At 37.1% G+C, this 15000-nt stretch overlaps 2 protein-coding genes across 2 annotated transcripts in view; both read right to left on the reverse strand.

The window, feature by feature from the left end:
- Nucleotides 1–4679, reverse strand: part of emsy (EMSY transcriptional repressor, BRCA2 interacting) — a 25110-nt gene extending 20431 nt beyond the window's left edge. Inside the window, exons 1-4 of the mRNA XM_079599879.1 lie at nucleotides 4380–4679; nucleotides 3383–3440; nucleotides 805–910; nucleotides 629–728 (exon numbers count right to left, since the gene is read on the reverse strand). Of these exons, the coding sequence (XP_079456005.1) occupies nucleotides 629–728; nucleotides 805–907 (203 nt within the window). The 5' untranslated portion in view covers nucleotides 908–910; nucleotides 3383–3440; nucleotides 4380–4679. The remainder of the gene's footprint in view (nucleotides 1–628; nucleotides 729–804; nucleotides 911–3382; nucleotides 3441–4379) is intronic.
- Nucleotides 4680–4790: 111 nt separating this feature from the next.
- Nucleotides 4791–11177, reverse strand: LOC306991752 (uncharacterized protein). Its single transcript, XM_079599890.1, has 4 exons — nucleotides 10348–11177; nucleotides 7465–7556; nucleotides 7206–7318; nucleotides 4791–6149 (listed from the first exon to the last, which is right to left on the reverse strand). The coding sequence occupies exons 1-4, from the start codon at nucleotides 11153–11155 to the stop codon at nucleotides 5924–5926; spliced, it is 1239 nt and encodes a 412-aa protein (XP_079456016.1). The 5' UTR covers nucleotides 11156–11177; the 3' UTR covers nucleotides 4791–5923.
- Between the last annotated feature and the right edge of the window lie 3823 nt (nucleotides 11178–15000).

Here is a 15000-nt window from a genome sequence, read left to right on the forward strand (position 1 = left end):
CTTCTTTTTTACCCAACCGTTGGGTTACATATATTGGGTCACTATGTTGGGTTATTTTTACAAAAATGTTGGGTTATTTTTACAAAAATGTTGGGTCATTTTTTAAATCGTTGGGTAATTTCTAGTATGAACCGGCTGTTGGGTGAACAATTATGTATATTCACATTAGATTCTAGACTCTCCAATATTTAGGTTGTAATTTAAAAAATATATTTGGTGTTGAGACATATTTATTGTTTTATACAAATAATCTGTATTTGAAAACAAAGTGTATTTTATTTATCATAAATAAAAGTAAATAGTTAACTTAACTGTTGGGTTAATTTTAACCCAATGCACTGGGTTAAAATACGCCCCAGTTGCGAAGGTGCTATACCACCCCATAGTTGGGTTACTCGTTGGGTTGTTTTTAACCCAGCATTATTGAGTGAGTAATGATTGGATAAGACCAGCACACGTCAGGTGAGAGCACAGTGTTATTCCTCTACCAATAGCAGCATTCACTGGAAATATCTCGCTTGCTGTGTGTGTGTGTGTGTGTGTGTGTGTGTGTGTGTGTGTGTGTGTGTGTGTGTGTGTGTGTGAGAGTGTGTGTGTGTGTGTGTGTGTGTGTGTGAGAGAGAGTGACCTCAGCACTCGAGTCAGTTCTCCCAGAAGCTCCTTCTTGTCTTTCGTGAGATCTCCTTGAGCTCGCAGAGCGCTGATCACACCGGCGTACGCCTCCAGCTCTGAAACACACGAGAGACGTGAGACGCCACACACACACACACACACACACACCCAAGCGTTCAGTGTGAGACTCACCCAGTTTGCGCAGGATCCGTTTGCACTCATCTCTGCTGAGGTCGAGCAGCGTGGGCCAAACCACCGGCATGCTGCCCGCCAACGGCTTCTCCTGCTGAATCATCCACTGCACACACACACACACACACACACACACACACACACACACACACACACACGTATAACACCACATAACTTGCCAAATGTTGGCTGAATAAAACAGACGTAGTGCTTCACACTCCCTCAGACGGTGATGTGGACGAGTGTGTGTGAATGTTGTGGTGATGTGGACGAGTGTGTGTGTGAATGCTACACACTGCTGTGTAAATCTGACACACAGATGCTCGTAATGTTACTATTGTACAGTAGCATGTACTTCTAAGTAATAATAATAATAATAAAGTTATTAAAACAAAGAAATAATCATAATTTTCCTTCTGTTTTAATTTGACAATAAACCTGTTGTGCAGCTTTGTGTTTGCAAAAAAGATTTAAATGTAAATTTTAATGTTAGATTAACACCGTTTTTGGATAATAAATTGGTATTAAATCATAAATCCAGAAAAATGAAACAGAATTTCTAGGGGTAAAAAAGAAAAACATTTCATAGGGCAATATTTTCATATTATAAAAATAATATAAAAGCTTTATAATTTAAAAGAAGGTTTTAAAGTTTTATGAATTCAATTGATTAGACATGCTTTCTGACTATTAACATTTAATTAAAACAATTAAAATGGAATCTTGAAAAATTTAAACAGAAAACAAGGAATTTGGGAAAACTAAAATGGAATGTGAGAAAAATATTATACATATTTCATTGGGCCCTAAAATTTATTTTGGGTAAAATGTTAATAAATCGTTGTTAAACTGTAAAAGAGTAATGATTCCAATTAGGGTAATCAGACATGCTTTTTGATTTAAAACATTTAATTTAAGCATTAAATCAGAGTTCAGAAATATTTAAATAGAAAAAACAAAAGGGGAATTTGTGATATATTCAACATTATGTGAAAATAAAAGAGAATTTGGGATAAAATAAAAGAGAATTTAGGATAAAATAAAAGAGAATTTAGGATAAAATAAAAGAGAATTTGGGATAAAATAAAACAGAATTTGGGATAAAATAAAACAGAATTTGGGATAAAATAAAAGAGAATTTAGGATAAAATAAAACAGAATTTGGGATAAAATAAAACAGAATTTAGGATAAAATAAAACAGAATTTAGGATAAAATAAAAGAGAATTTAGGATAAAATAAAAGAGAATTTAGGATAAAATAAAACAGAATTTGGGATAAAATAAAACAGAATTTAGGATAAAATAAAACAGAATTTAGGATAAAATAAAACAGAATTTAGGATAAAATAAAACAGAATTTAGGATAAAATAAAACAGAATTTAGGATAAAATAAAACAGAATTTAGGATAAAATAAAACAGAATTTAGGATAAAATAAAACAGAATTTGGGATAAAATAAAACAGAATTTGGGATAAAATAAAACAGAATTTAGGATAAAATAAAACAGAATTTGGGATAAAATAAAACAGAATTTAGGATAAAATAAAACAGAATTTAGGATAAAATAAAACAGAATTTAGGATAAAATAAAACAGAATTTAGGATAAAATAAAACAGAATTTAGGATAAAATAAAACAGAATTTAGGATAAAATAAAACAGAATTTAGGATAAAATAAAAGAGAATTTAGGATAAAATAAAAGAGAATTTAGGATAAAATAAAACAGAATTTGGGATAAAATAAAACAGAATTTAGGATAAAATAAAACAGAATTTAGGATAAAATAAAACAGAATTTAGGATAAAATAAAACAGAATTTAGGATAAAATAAAACAGAATTTAGGATAAAATAAAACAGAATTTAGGATAAAATAAAACAGAATTTAGGATAAAATAAAACAGAATTTGGGATAAAATAAAACAGAATTTGGGATAAAATAAAAGAGAATTTAGGATAAAATAAAACAGAATTTGGGATAAAATAAAACAGAATTTAGGATAAAATAAAACAGAATTTAGGATAAAATAAAACAGAATTTAGGATAAAATAAAACAGAATTTAGGATAAAATAAAACAGAATTTAGGATAAAATAAAACAGAATTTAGGATAAAATAAAACAGAATTTAGGATAAAATAAAACAGAATTTAGGATAAAATAAAACAGAATTTAGGATAAAATAAAACAGAATTTAGGATAAAATAAAACAGAATTTGGGATAAAATAAAACAGAATTTAGGATAAAATAAAACAGAATTTAGGATAAAATAAAACAGAATTTAGGATAAAATAAAAGAGAATTTAGGATAAAATAAAACAGAATTTGGGATAAAATAAAACAGAATTTGGGATAAAATAAAACAGAATTTAGGATAAAATAAAACAGAATTTAGGATAAAATAAAACAGAATGATAAAATAAAACAGAATTTAGGATAAAATAAAACAGAATTTAGGATAAAATAAAACAGAATTTAGGGCAAACATTAAACAGAATTTAGGGAAAATATGAAAGGGATTTCCCGATATGACAAGAGAACATCAGCCGCCGCTGGATGTGTTTAAACACACTCACCTCTGACACACTGCACACTCTCTCTGCGTCTCTAAGAGCTGACGATCTTCACCATGTCCTTCAGAAACACACACACACACACACATCATCATCATCATCCTCTTCATTATCATCATCATCATCATCTTCATCTTCATCACAACTTTCATTCGGTTTCTTATTTTTATTGTTCTTATCGCTGCTTCTAATTCATACTGTGTATTGTCTCTTACTGTAATGTTGTTATATATTGTAATATATATAATATTGTTATTGTCTAATTTTATTATTCTTAATAATTTGTGTATTCTTTTAGATTTTTTAGTTTCTTCTACCCTGTCTTTCTCAAGAGGAATAGATATTGGACAAAATAATAATTTCATTGTACTAAAGTACAGATGACAATAAAGATATTAATGCGTCAGATCATGAAAACACCTCAGACATGAAAACTACTAAGAAAAACACAACACGTATTTGACGTCACGCGTGATAACAACGTATGCCCCGCCCACATCCCAACATCAAAGCCAGTTCGGCCGCTCGCCCCGCCCACTCAACAGAACAGATCATTCTGACAGCTTAAATTAAACAAATCAGCTGCGATCATTGTGTTTATTCTGATCTGATATAAATGAGAGGTGAATATCATCTGATCTGAGATCAGTGTTTATTCTGACAAGATGGAATAGAACCAATAATCGCGATAAACGCTCAGTTTGATCACGTCAATCCGGGGGTTTTCAGCAGAAAGCAGAACAATATACACGATTATCATAAAATAGAGGTGTTTAATACACACGAACGGGTCTGAGGTGGTGTTTGTCAGTGTGATGTGTGCAGAGTTAGCTTTAGCCGTTAGCCTCTCTGGAGTTTCTCTCATCACACACACAAACACAGCAGTGACCCGCTGCTTGCACAGCTCGATCGAGTGTGTGTGTCAAACCACAGCTGGTCATCAGCACACACACCAGGGTGTCATTTCTAGTGTCCGCCGTGTGTTTATATCTGCACTTACCTTCAGTTCTGCACAGTCCTTCAGATCCGCCATGTTTATCCGACGCCAAAACACTGGGGCTGCCCGCGGGAAAGCCCAAACAAACGCAAGAATCTACAACAAATACAGCTAAACTAAGCAAACGAGAGCGGTCTGTACGTAATGAGAGTTGCTAATAAATTTTTCTCGCGAATTTTATTAAATGTCAGTCACCACAAAACACACATTTGCAGGCGAACAGGCACTATGTTGGGCAGCAATCAGAAGATGCGCGCCGCCATTGTTGACATTCTTTTGTGCGCTGGAGAGACGCGCGTTCATGTGCACTAGCGCGCGCGTTATGTTTTGTTGTATTTCGTCATATAATATGTATAATATCGTTTAGTTTTTGTCGATGTGAGTGCCAATAAAACACATTAAAACTGAAAAATTCCCAGTAACAAAAAACAATGTCTTTATTTACACTAAATACACTTATAATCCATCCCAATGTATTGAATTTAAACAGAACCTTTTCATTTGTTTCAGATTTCAATAACATGACAATCACATCTCAAACACATATGATCACTAGTAACCTGAGAACTAAATCACAATGAGTTCAATAATTATCAAAATATCATCATCTGAGGACAGGAAAACAATTCTTAGATCTCTTTAAAATGTCAAAAACAACGTGACATGTAAACACTGAGTGGCTGAGGTGACACACACACACACACACACACAGCTTAAATTATCATATACAATCACATGAACATTATAACAGGATTAAACACATGTACCATAAGCACAATAACAATAGGCTACAAAACAAGTGGATTTCCACAGATGTGCATAATTCTTCCCATTAATTAATTTATTTTCTGCTCCCTTTATTCCTCTATTAGAATCACCCAAAATCATATTATATTTCTGATTTGAATTAAGACCTCAGACTTTTATTTCATTATAAACTTGTTTCTGCCACAGAGTAAAAAAAAAGAAAAGAAAAAAAAGGTAACCGGTACATTTTATCTCACAATTCTGACTTTTTCCTCGCAATTCTGAGAAAAAAGTCTGAATTGTGAACTCAACTTTACAAAAAAAAAAAAAATACGTCATTACAAAGAGTCAGAATTGTGAGATATAAACTTAAAATTGCGAGAAATAAAGTCAGAATTGTGAGAAAATCTCATAATAACGAAAAGTTAGAATTGCGAGAAATAATGTCAGAATTGTGAGATATAAACTTAAAATTGCGAGAAATAAAGTCAGAATTGTGAGAAAATCTCATAATAACGAAAAGTTAGAATTGCGAGAAATAATGTCTGAATTGTGGGAAAAACTCGTAACTACGAAAAGTCAAAATTGCGAGAAATAATGTCTGAATTGTGGGAAAAACTCGTAATTACGAAAAGTCAGAATTGCGAGATAAAAACACAATTCCCTTGTTATTTAGTTCCGTGTTGGAAACGAGCTTCAGCAGATTGTAGTGAAAGATTAGTCTAGTAAGTCGCTCACGGTTTGATTGACAGGTGTCAGCTATACTCGCTATGATCAGTGTGATGGAGACGAGGAAAGCTCTAAAGGGGGACGAACTTCTGGGCCTGACCGGCTCCGATCTCGGCCACGTACAGGTCAGCAGTCTTCAGGTCCAGGTCCACCAGGTGTGGCTTCACATCTTCAGCCAGCTCGATGGTGCTGGTCACCTGACACTGACCGATGATGCCGATGGGCGGGGCCTCCAGCAGAGTGATCTGATTGGTGTTTAACTGGGCCACCACTATGTACTTCTGGTCAGGAGTGAATCTGCGGGTCATAAACACAGAACATCTACAGTACGGCCTTCAGAGGTCCAGATCAGGGCTCGTCACTCCTCTAAATCCACAGAAACCCAAATACCGTCGTCCTACAATTCAAACGGCAACTACCGGTATATATTATCATCAATAAAGATTTCAGATTTAAATTGTATATTGCACTGTAAAGTATTATTTGGAAAATATTTTAAGTTATTACACACTGCTGTTAAATGTATTATTTATGTAAATACATTTTTATTGTTTATTTATTTTTATGTAGTTTTATTATTTTTTAAATATTTTATTAACTTATTTTAATCTATTTATTTAAACATTTTAACAATTGTTCACTCATTTTAATATAATTTTGTTATTTAATTTAAAATGTATTAATTTAAAATAAATAAGTAAACAAAAAAAATGTGTTTAAAATAACAATTAAACAATAAAATGTTTAAATATTTAAATTAGATTAAAATAAATAATAAACAATACATATTTGTATAAATCTTAATATTTTCAACATTTTATTGTTTACTTTTTATTTTAAACTTTTTTTATTTTCAACATTTTTGTTGGTTTACTATTTTATTTTAATCTATTTATTTAAAAACCTTTTTATTGTTTTTATGTTTATTTTAATATTTAAACATTTTGTTGTTTACTTATTATTTAAAATTTATTTTATATTTATTTATTTTAAACATTTTTTATTGTTTTAATTTTCCTGTAATTTTTTTAATAATTATTTATTTCAACACATTTTTCATTATATACTTCTTTATTTTAATGTAACTCTCATATTTATTATTTATTTCAAACACATTTGTATCGTTTAATTACTGATCTAATCTATATTAAATAACATTTTTTATTTTAGTTAACTTTAAATGTATTTATTACAGTATTAGCTTTAATGTTTTTATTTATTTATTTTACTCTGTTGTCGGAGCCCCGGTCTGCAGTACCTGACGGAGTAATTATTTTAATTTTAATGAACTGTAAATGTCTTTATGTAAGTTTGAGCTTTAATGTTTGCATTGAGTGTGTTGATGTGTGTCACCTGACGGAGTACGGCGCGTCGTCTTTAAAGCAGCTTCCCCACGACCCGAGCCAGTCGCCCGTCACCGAGTTAAACACCTGGATGCGCTTGTTCCCTCGGTCTGCGACCCACACCTGAACACACACACACACACACACACACACACACACACACACACACACACACACACACACACACACACACTGACCCTTAGATCTGAAGACTGAAGGAGAGACCGGTTTGCAGTAAGAGCAGAACATGATGACACAGGAACACACACCCTCTGATAGCTGTCCACCGCCACACTGTGAGGGATGTAGAACTGAGCCAGTCCTGGACCTCTCTCTCCGTGCATCCAGAGAACCTGCAGATCTGACACACACACACACACGCACACACACACACACACGCACACGCACACGCACACGCACACGCACACACACACACACACACACACACACACACACACACACACACAGACACAGACACAGACACAGACACAGACAGACAGACACACACACACACACACACACACACACACACACGTTTTTTATAATAAAAAAAAGAAAAGCATGCCAAGAGGGGACCTGCAACTCTGACCGATGTCTACCTAACAACAGCAACAGGGGACTCCTATAGCCTGCAATGGAACTCTCTGTGTGTGTGTGTGTGTGTGTGTGTGAGAGAGAACAGTGAAGTGAACTGGCAGTAAAGTCTGGCTTCATTATGTAACTTATGTATATATATATACACACATACATTAATTATGTTAACTGAATGTCTTTAAGCACTGACACTTTATTTGTTAAAAATAAAGTGTCAGTGTAAAAATGACAGAAAATTTTTCTTCTTTCAAAATATAACTTCAAATATAAATGTTTTAAATTATTTTGTTTACATGCAAAGAGGGGATCTGCAACTCTGGATCAAGGGATCACTTTTTTGTAAACACAGTAAACCAGAATAAAAGTGTATATATAATAAATAGGCCTACTCAAATGAACAAAACTAGAGTGCAAAAAATGTGTCTGAATGTGAAATACTGCTAAATGTAATGGTCTCAGTTTCAGCAGCGATGGCCATGGACGTGATGTAGCTAAACACTCGCCTATCTCTGAATGTAATGACGATGTTCATATTACTAAAAAGTTTCAAAATATAGCACCAACCTGCTGCTAACAAAAATCACTTGTGTTTTATTTATTTATTGTTCTTAGCAATTATTAATATACAATATACACATTGATCTAGACTCTAGATAAATAAAATGCAACCGTAAGTCAGGGGAATGCTTTTATTTCTCCCTTTAGGTTCAATTTTGAACATGTTGCAGTTCTTTTTAAAAAGGTACATTTTAATACAATTATAAAATGATATAACATGATTTGATACTGTATATTAGCAGCAATTACACATTTTTCACTTTAGCAACAAAGTGGAGATCCTCTTTTCTGTAATGAAAGACCAATCTTATGGGCTGTGGTGTCTCAGACATTGGCCAATTACAAATAAAAAAAAATAAAAAATGTACTGACTGACAGGTGATCATAACCCGATCATAATCTGTTAACCGACAAGATTACAATGTTATATTAGAATTAAATTAAATTAGAATCTATGTATTTGTCATATACTTGTCACTTTTTTCAAAACTCTTCACTCAGTCTTAACAAACTTTCAGCTTCAAATTTCATGAGCCGAACACCTACAGGTATTCTGTCAGGTTCATCACCATCTATACAAAATGGGAAACTTAGGGGAAAATGTGCACTGTAATGTAAATATTGACCATGTAACTGCTGTGAATTCTGAACAGCAGAAATATGTTATAATGCTACCTCTTATTTGTGTGTTTTATTTTATGAGTGACAAAGTGTGTTTGTTGGGAGAAACCTTTACTAGTGTTCTGGAAGAATGAGTTGATTTTAGACATGAAGTGTTTTGATCGTTTTAGTGCGTTTTGAATGTGAAATTTACAGCAGTGAAGCTTCAGGTTGGTTATGAGTCCTGAAAGTGAAGAGCTTTACCAAATTACCAAAGTATTGAGAAATGTGTCCAAGCGACTGTAAAAAGTAAGAACCCAAAGCACACAAAACTGTAATAGCAGCTGTATATGGAGCTGATTTATCACTCAGAATTAGTGACAAACCCATTTACACAGACACATGTACACTGATAAAAATGATTTTGTGGTGAATAAAAATATGTAATTTACATGAAAAAGTTAGTTCAGGCAATAATTAAAAAAAACTAAGTAAATTCTATATTAGTACTCAATTCAATCATGTAGAAATGAAAGCGTAAATATCAACGTTATTAAATTAAGTAAAATTACTCAACTTTTCTGATACAGGTCTTCCCATCATGCACTGGGCCTTGAATAATTAATGAGGTTGATTTTTCACTGTTTTGTGAAAAATCGGATGCTCACACACAAAATATTATGTTGCCATGGGTTACACCGGAGCTGGGGATCTGTTTTCCCTTTTGTTAAGCACCTTTTAAGCACACAGACTATTCAAAGCGCTCTAAGGCAAAGGAAACAGGGTTCAGAATTAGTGCTGTCATAACGGCGGAAAGCTTGGTTAGCTGCTTTGAACATGGATACAACAACTCCGGGGGAGATTCTGAAGAACTGGCGTGTAATTCTGAAGAACTCCTCCTGTGTGTAATGCTCGGAGCAAACACGCCAGTTCTTCAGAATCTCCCCCGGTCAAACCCAGGCCCAGTGCATCCAAGAGTTCACCTCGAGTATATATCTATCTATCTATCTATATATCTGAGCCATGCGGATCCCTTATCAACACCAGATATCTACACTAGCCTGCAGCTGACGGCACAGTGAATGAACCTCGCTCATGGATTCGAGAGCTGAGATTGTTCTTGATATTTAAAAAATAACTCTTTAAACCACTGATCGGTTCATACTTTGAGTAAACAATATCCTTAAAAGCCGTCAGAGCTTTTGGATCATTACACGGGCTAGGACGAGAAAAATCAACATTCCTTTTACAGCTTTCATTTTCATTATTTACCATTTTACATGTTTCAAATGTCTGAAAACCAGTCAAGGCATGACCATAGGACGTAGGAATGACATAGACAGAAAATATAAACACATCTGAATTGATCTTGTAGGTCTTGTATTTCTCCAGCAAATTACCCAGGTACTGTAAATACACATCGATTGCGGCTTCGATCTCATGAACACAGTCTGATGCAGGTTCACCGGCCTGAATATCCAGCCGAGCCGCATGGACCAGCATCTGCACGTGGAAGGCGGCTCCGTTGACCCAGACCTTGAGCCCATGGCTGCTCATCTGTCCGTCCAGCTTCAGGGAGTTCCTGAGGGCGGTGAGATAGTTGCTCAGCTGCTGCTCCAGTCTCCGTATTTCCACCCGTAATCGTTTGTTATTCTTCATGTACACTTGATGGCGTTTCAGATACTCTGACATTGTGTCTCGGACACTCGAAGCCTTCTCTTCCCCAAACACTCGTCGTATCAGGCTACTTGTGTCATCACTTGTCTGAGCGCTGGCCTTGACGGCGATCTCTATGATCATGGAAATCACCAGAGCTCCCAGTCCAACCGCATTCGGGACAGATTTCATTGCACCAAAGGCAGATCCGAGACTGCTGACGTAACCCGGCACCTTGTCGAGCATCTCTTTAGAGAAAGCCTGTAGCACCGCGGTAGAGTCGGAGCCAGAATATTTCAGCAGAGACTCATCTATGCCTACATCTGGTAAGAAGCATGGTTGATACTTTAAAACCTGTTCATACATCAAAAGAGCAGACTTCTCATAGTCCTCTTGTGAGTATGAGGGGGTTTGGCCCATGATTGTTCCTCTCGATCTGTGATCGCTCACACAGAGTTCAGATGTCCCCCAGCAGGCGAACACTATACTCAGAACACTGAGATATCCAGCCAGCGCCCTGTGAAGGTGAAGAGTAGCAAAACTCCAGAGCATGTAGATGTGGATTTACATTGGGGGTGGGGGTGTTGTTCAAATGAGCCGTTTTATTGGTTGGTGCCTGGCCAATGAAATGGGACTTCTATTGTATGCAATGATGTTACGAAACCTGTGTCCTCGGGGGCGTTCTGAAACTCTAACATGGCTTCATGCAAGACTCATATTAAAATAAATAAATTATATTAACTCAGTGATCCAAAACTCAGGAAACACCTGTCACGGCTGTACTTTGTATTGTCTTGTCTGCCGCGTGTGTGTGTGTGTGTGTGTGTGTGTATGTGCGTGTTTGTGCTTTCCCCTACAGGTGCGCTGCGGAGCTGAGCGGTAATCAGGTGGATTGAGTGCACCGGTGCACAGGTGTGCCTATCAATAAAAGCTTCCTGTTTGGCGTCTTCTGGGAGCGTTCCTTCTTGTCACACCGATCCCTGGCCAGGACCGACGTGTTGATCTGCGTTGCGGCGTAATAGTAGAATTTGGAGATAGACTTTGTTGTGAGAAATGTGCCAATAAAGAGAGTATTGTAACCGCCGAAAATCGCTTCCTCCTCTCCTTCATTGTTGCTCCCTAGTAAGGGCGTAAGAATTGGGGGTTCGTCGAACTGGATTTGTCTTTGAATTCGCACAAATGATTTAAGAAAAAAAAAATATATATATATTTTATTTGAAGGAGGATAAGGTAGGATAGTGGAATGGAGTACGTTTGTATATTGTCCGCCTATTTGTAAATTGGTAGTGGGAACCCTCCATTAGTATAGGCTCCGTAATATTAATGTGTTGAGAGTATTTGAAGAACAAATCTTCCGGGTAGGATTAGTACGTGTCTTTGGACACGTAGGGTTTTTTTATTTTTGGTTGTTATTTTTGGTTGACTCGGGACTTGGAGCAGTTGTCTCGGGGGCACATCCGAGGTTTGGGGGGCGACTCGGTAATTGGTCGTTTTCCCAAACTTGCGGGATTTGGTGCGTAAATACCCGGTCTTGGGTCGACTGAAGACTAGGGTCTAGCTAATTTAAGTGGATGGTTTAGTTCTTCAAATAAACCCAGATTTTTTATTGGGAAAAGAAAAGTAAAACACAACTTTTTGTGAGTAGCCTAATATTTGCTGAGCGTGTGGTTACTGGTAATTATGGCGACCGATGTTATTGAAACATTTGCTCAGACTCCGTCTGAGGAATTGTTAGCGGGAATGACCAAAGAGCAATTGTTGGAATTAGCTGCGCATTATAAAATCGAGCTAACGTATAATGAAAAAAGGTCAAAAGACGGAATTAAGCTAGTCCTTGAAACTGTGGATCTTGGTATACGCCCTATTTTACCTGTTGACGGCGTCTCACTGATCCTCGGAAATAACTTAGCAGGTGGACGCGTTTGGGTTAATGAATCGCCCTCTCTGGTTGTGACCGATGCACCGTCCTGTACTGATGGTTTGGATGAGAGTGTGCAACAGTATCCGAAAGTGTTCGTTGCGTGTGCAGTGACTCGTTCTGCTGCTCAGCCTAGGGTTGATGAGAAAGTAAGTGAAACTGAATCGTCTTTCGTTTTGAGTGATTATCCCATTGTGGTTTCTCGGGAGGATTTGTCAACTGAGCAGCAGAATGATGGAACATTAAAACCACAATTTGAACAGGTTGTTGACAGCAGTGAAATTCGTGACAGAGCTCAAGGCTATTTTATTGAACAAAGTGGTCCCCGCATGCTGTTGATGGTATGGGAGATTCTGTTATTCAGGTCGTAATACCAGTAAAGTTTCGCTCGTTAGTGTTGAAATTGGCACACGACCAACTCGCCGGTCATGCAGGTGTTCAGAAAACGTATGACAGAATTCTTTGTTAATTCTACTGTATTAAAAAAGATGTTGCCAGTTTTATTAAGACCTGTCATACATGTCAGCTTACCGGTAAACCGAACCAGTCATTAAAACCAGCTCCTCTGCGTCCAATTCCGGCTGTATGTCAACCGTTCGAACACCTTATCATTGATTGCGTTGGCCCTCTTCCTCGCTCGAAAGGTGGAAGTGAGTTCCTGTTGACAGTGATGTGTCAAGTTACGCGTTATCCAGCTGCGTACCCATTGCGCTCGATTAATACGAAGTCTATTGTGAAAGCGATGACTCAGTTCGTGTCTATTTTTGGGTTACCGAAAATCATTCAATCGGACCAGGGAAGTAATTTTACATCGAAATTATTTGCAGAAGTGCTTTGCGAGTTGGGTATTAAACACAATCTGTCAACAGCGTATCACCCCCAGAGTCAAGGGGCACTTGAACGTTTCCATGCTACGTTAAAATCATTATTGAGAGCCTACTGCCTGGAAATGCAGCGGGACTGGGAAGAAGGTCTGCCGTGGTTGATGCTAGCAGCCAGAGAGGTCACGCAGCAGAGTATTGGTTTTAGCCCCAACGAACTGGTTTTTGCGCACAAAGTCCGGGGGTTATTGGCTGTTTTGCGTGATCAATGGGTTGACTCAGAGCCGCCTGCAAAATTGTCCGAGTATGTACTGGGTTTCCGTCGTCGGCTCTCATTGGCTGGGGAGTTAGCTGGGAAATGTTTAAGTAAAACTCAGGGGAAAATGAAAAAGTTGTTTGACCGTTACACTGAACATCGGAAGTTTAGCGTTGGAGATCAGGTCATTGCACTTCTGCCTGTAGTAGATTCCCCGTTCCAAGCTAAATATACTGGGCCGTATGAGGTAATACATTGCGGGGCCATGGATAATTATACACTTCTGACGCCAGACCGAAAAAAGAGGTCCCAGGTGTGTCATGTAAATCTCCTTAAGCCTTATTATCAGCGAAACCGACCGGTCTCAATGGAAGTAGCCCCTGTGGTGCTGGTGGACAGCTCCCCCCAGTCGTGTGTAACACCGGTCATGACGAGCATGCCTATGGACGACTTGGAATCTCCTGATGACAGTGTGTTACTGGGTCGTTTAAATAATTCTGATACTTTGAAAAATTTGTCATCTAATCTTTAACATTTGGAGGCGTCGCAAAGTCAGGAATTGATTTGTTTGCTTGCTGAATTCCCGGAGTTGTTTTCGGAAGTTCCAACCCAAACAACAGTGTTGGAACATGATGTTGAGGTAGGCGACGCTGCTCCTGTTCGTCAGCGTTTTTACAGGGTTCCGCTGAATAAACGAGAGGTTTTGGAGAAGGAAGTCCAGTATTTACTTGATAACCGGTTAGCAGAGCCCTCATTTTCCAGCTGGTCCTCGCCGTGTTTATTAGTTAAAAAATCTGATGGTACATTCCGTTTTTGTACAGATTATAGGAAGCTAAATTCTGTTACGAGACCAGACTCCTTTCCTCTGCCGAGAATGGAGGACTGTGTCGATCAGGTCGGTGCCGCAAAATTTGCGACAAAATTAGATTTGCTGAAAGGCTATTGGCAGATTCCGCTGACAGAGCGCGCGCGCGAGGTTTCATCGTTTATAACACCAAATGGATTATTTTCTTACCGGGTTATGAGTTTCGGTCTTCGAAACGCACCGGCGACGTTTCAAAGAATGATGAACCGGGTTATCGCGGGACTAAAAGGCGTGACGGTCTATTTGGATGACACGGTCGTGGTAAGTGACACATGGTCCGAACACCTTAACCGTTTACGCTTGCTTTTGGTCCGTCTCTCTCAAGCAAGTGACTTCTGTCTGCGAGTGCAGATCTCAACATTCAACTTCAGATTTTAATTTTACAGGTTTTCACATCGGAGCTGAGAGTGTAAATTTTAGCGTACATGTACAAATATTTATTGTACAAGTTCTCAAATTCACGTCTACTTGCTCTCGAGTTTTTTACTCTTTTACCTTCATATCTCCCTCACATATAACCAATCAGAGCTTTGGAAA

Source organism: Phoxinus phoxinus, assembly GCF_949152265.1.
Source record: "Phoxinus phoxinus genome assembly, chromosome: 23".
NCBI classification, from domain to species: Eukaryota; Metazoa; Chordata; class Actinopteri; order Cypriniformes; family Leuciscidae; genus Phoxinus; species Phoxinus phoxinus.

Bases quoted from the DNA above. Each gene is read 5' to 3' on its own strand.
- LOC306991752 (XM_079599890.1), bottom strand. From the start codon at position 11,155: ATGCTCTGGAGTTTTGCTACTCTTCACCTTCACAGGGCGCTGGCTGGA. The intron at 7,319-7,464 runs GTGTGTGTTCCT...GTGTGTGTTCAG, and splicing joins CGGTGGACAGCTATCAGAGG to GTGTGGGTCGCAGACCGAGG. The intron at 6,150-7,205 runs GTGACACACATC...TATGACCCGCAG, and splicing joins GACGCGCCGTACTCCGTCAG to ATTCACTCCTGACCAGAAGT.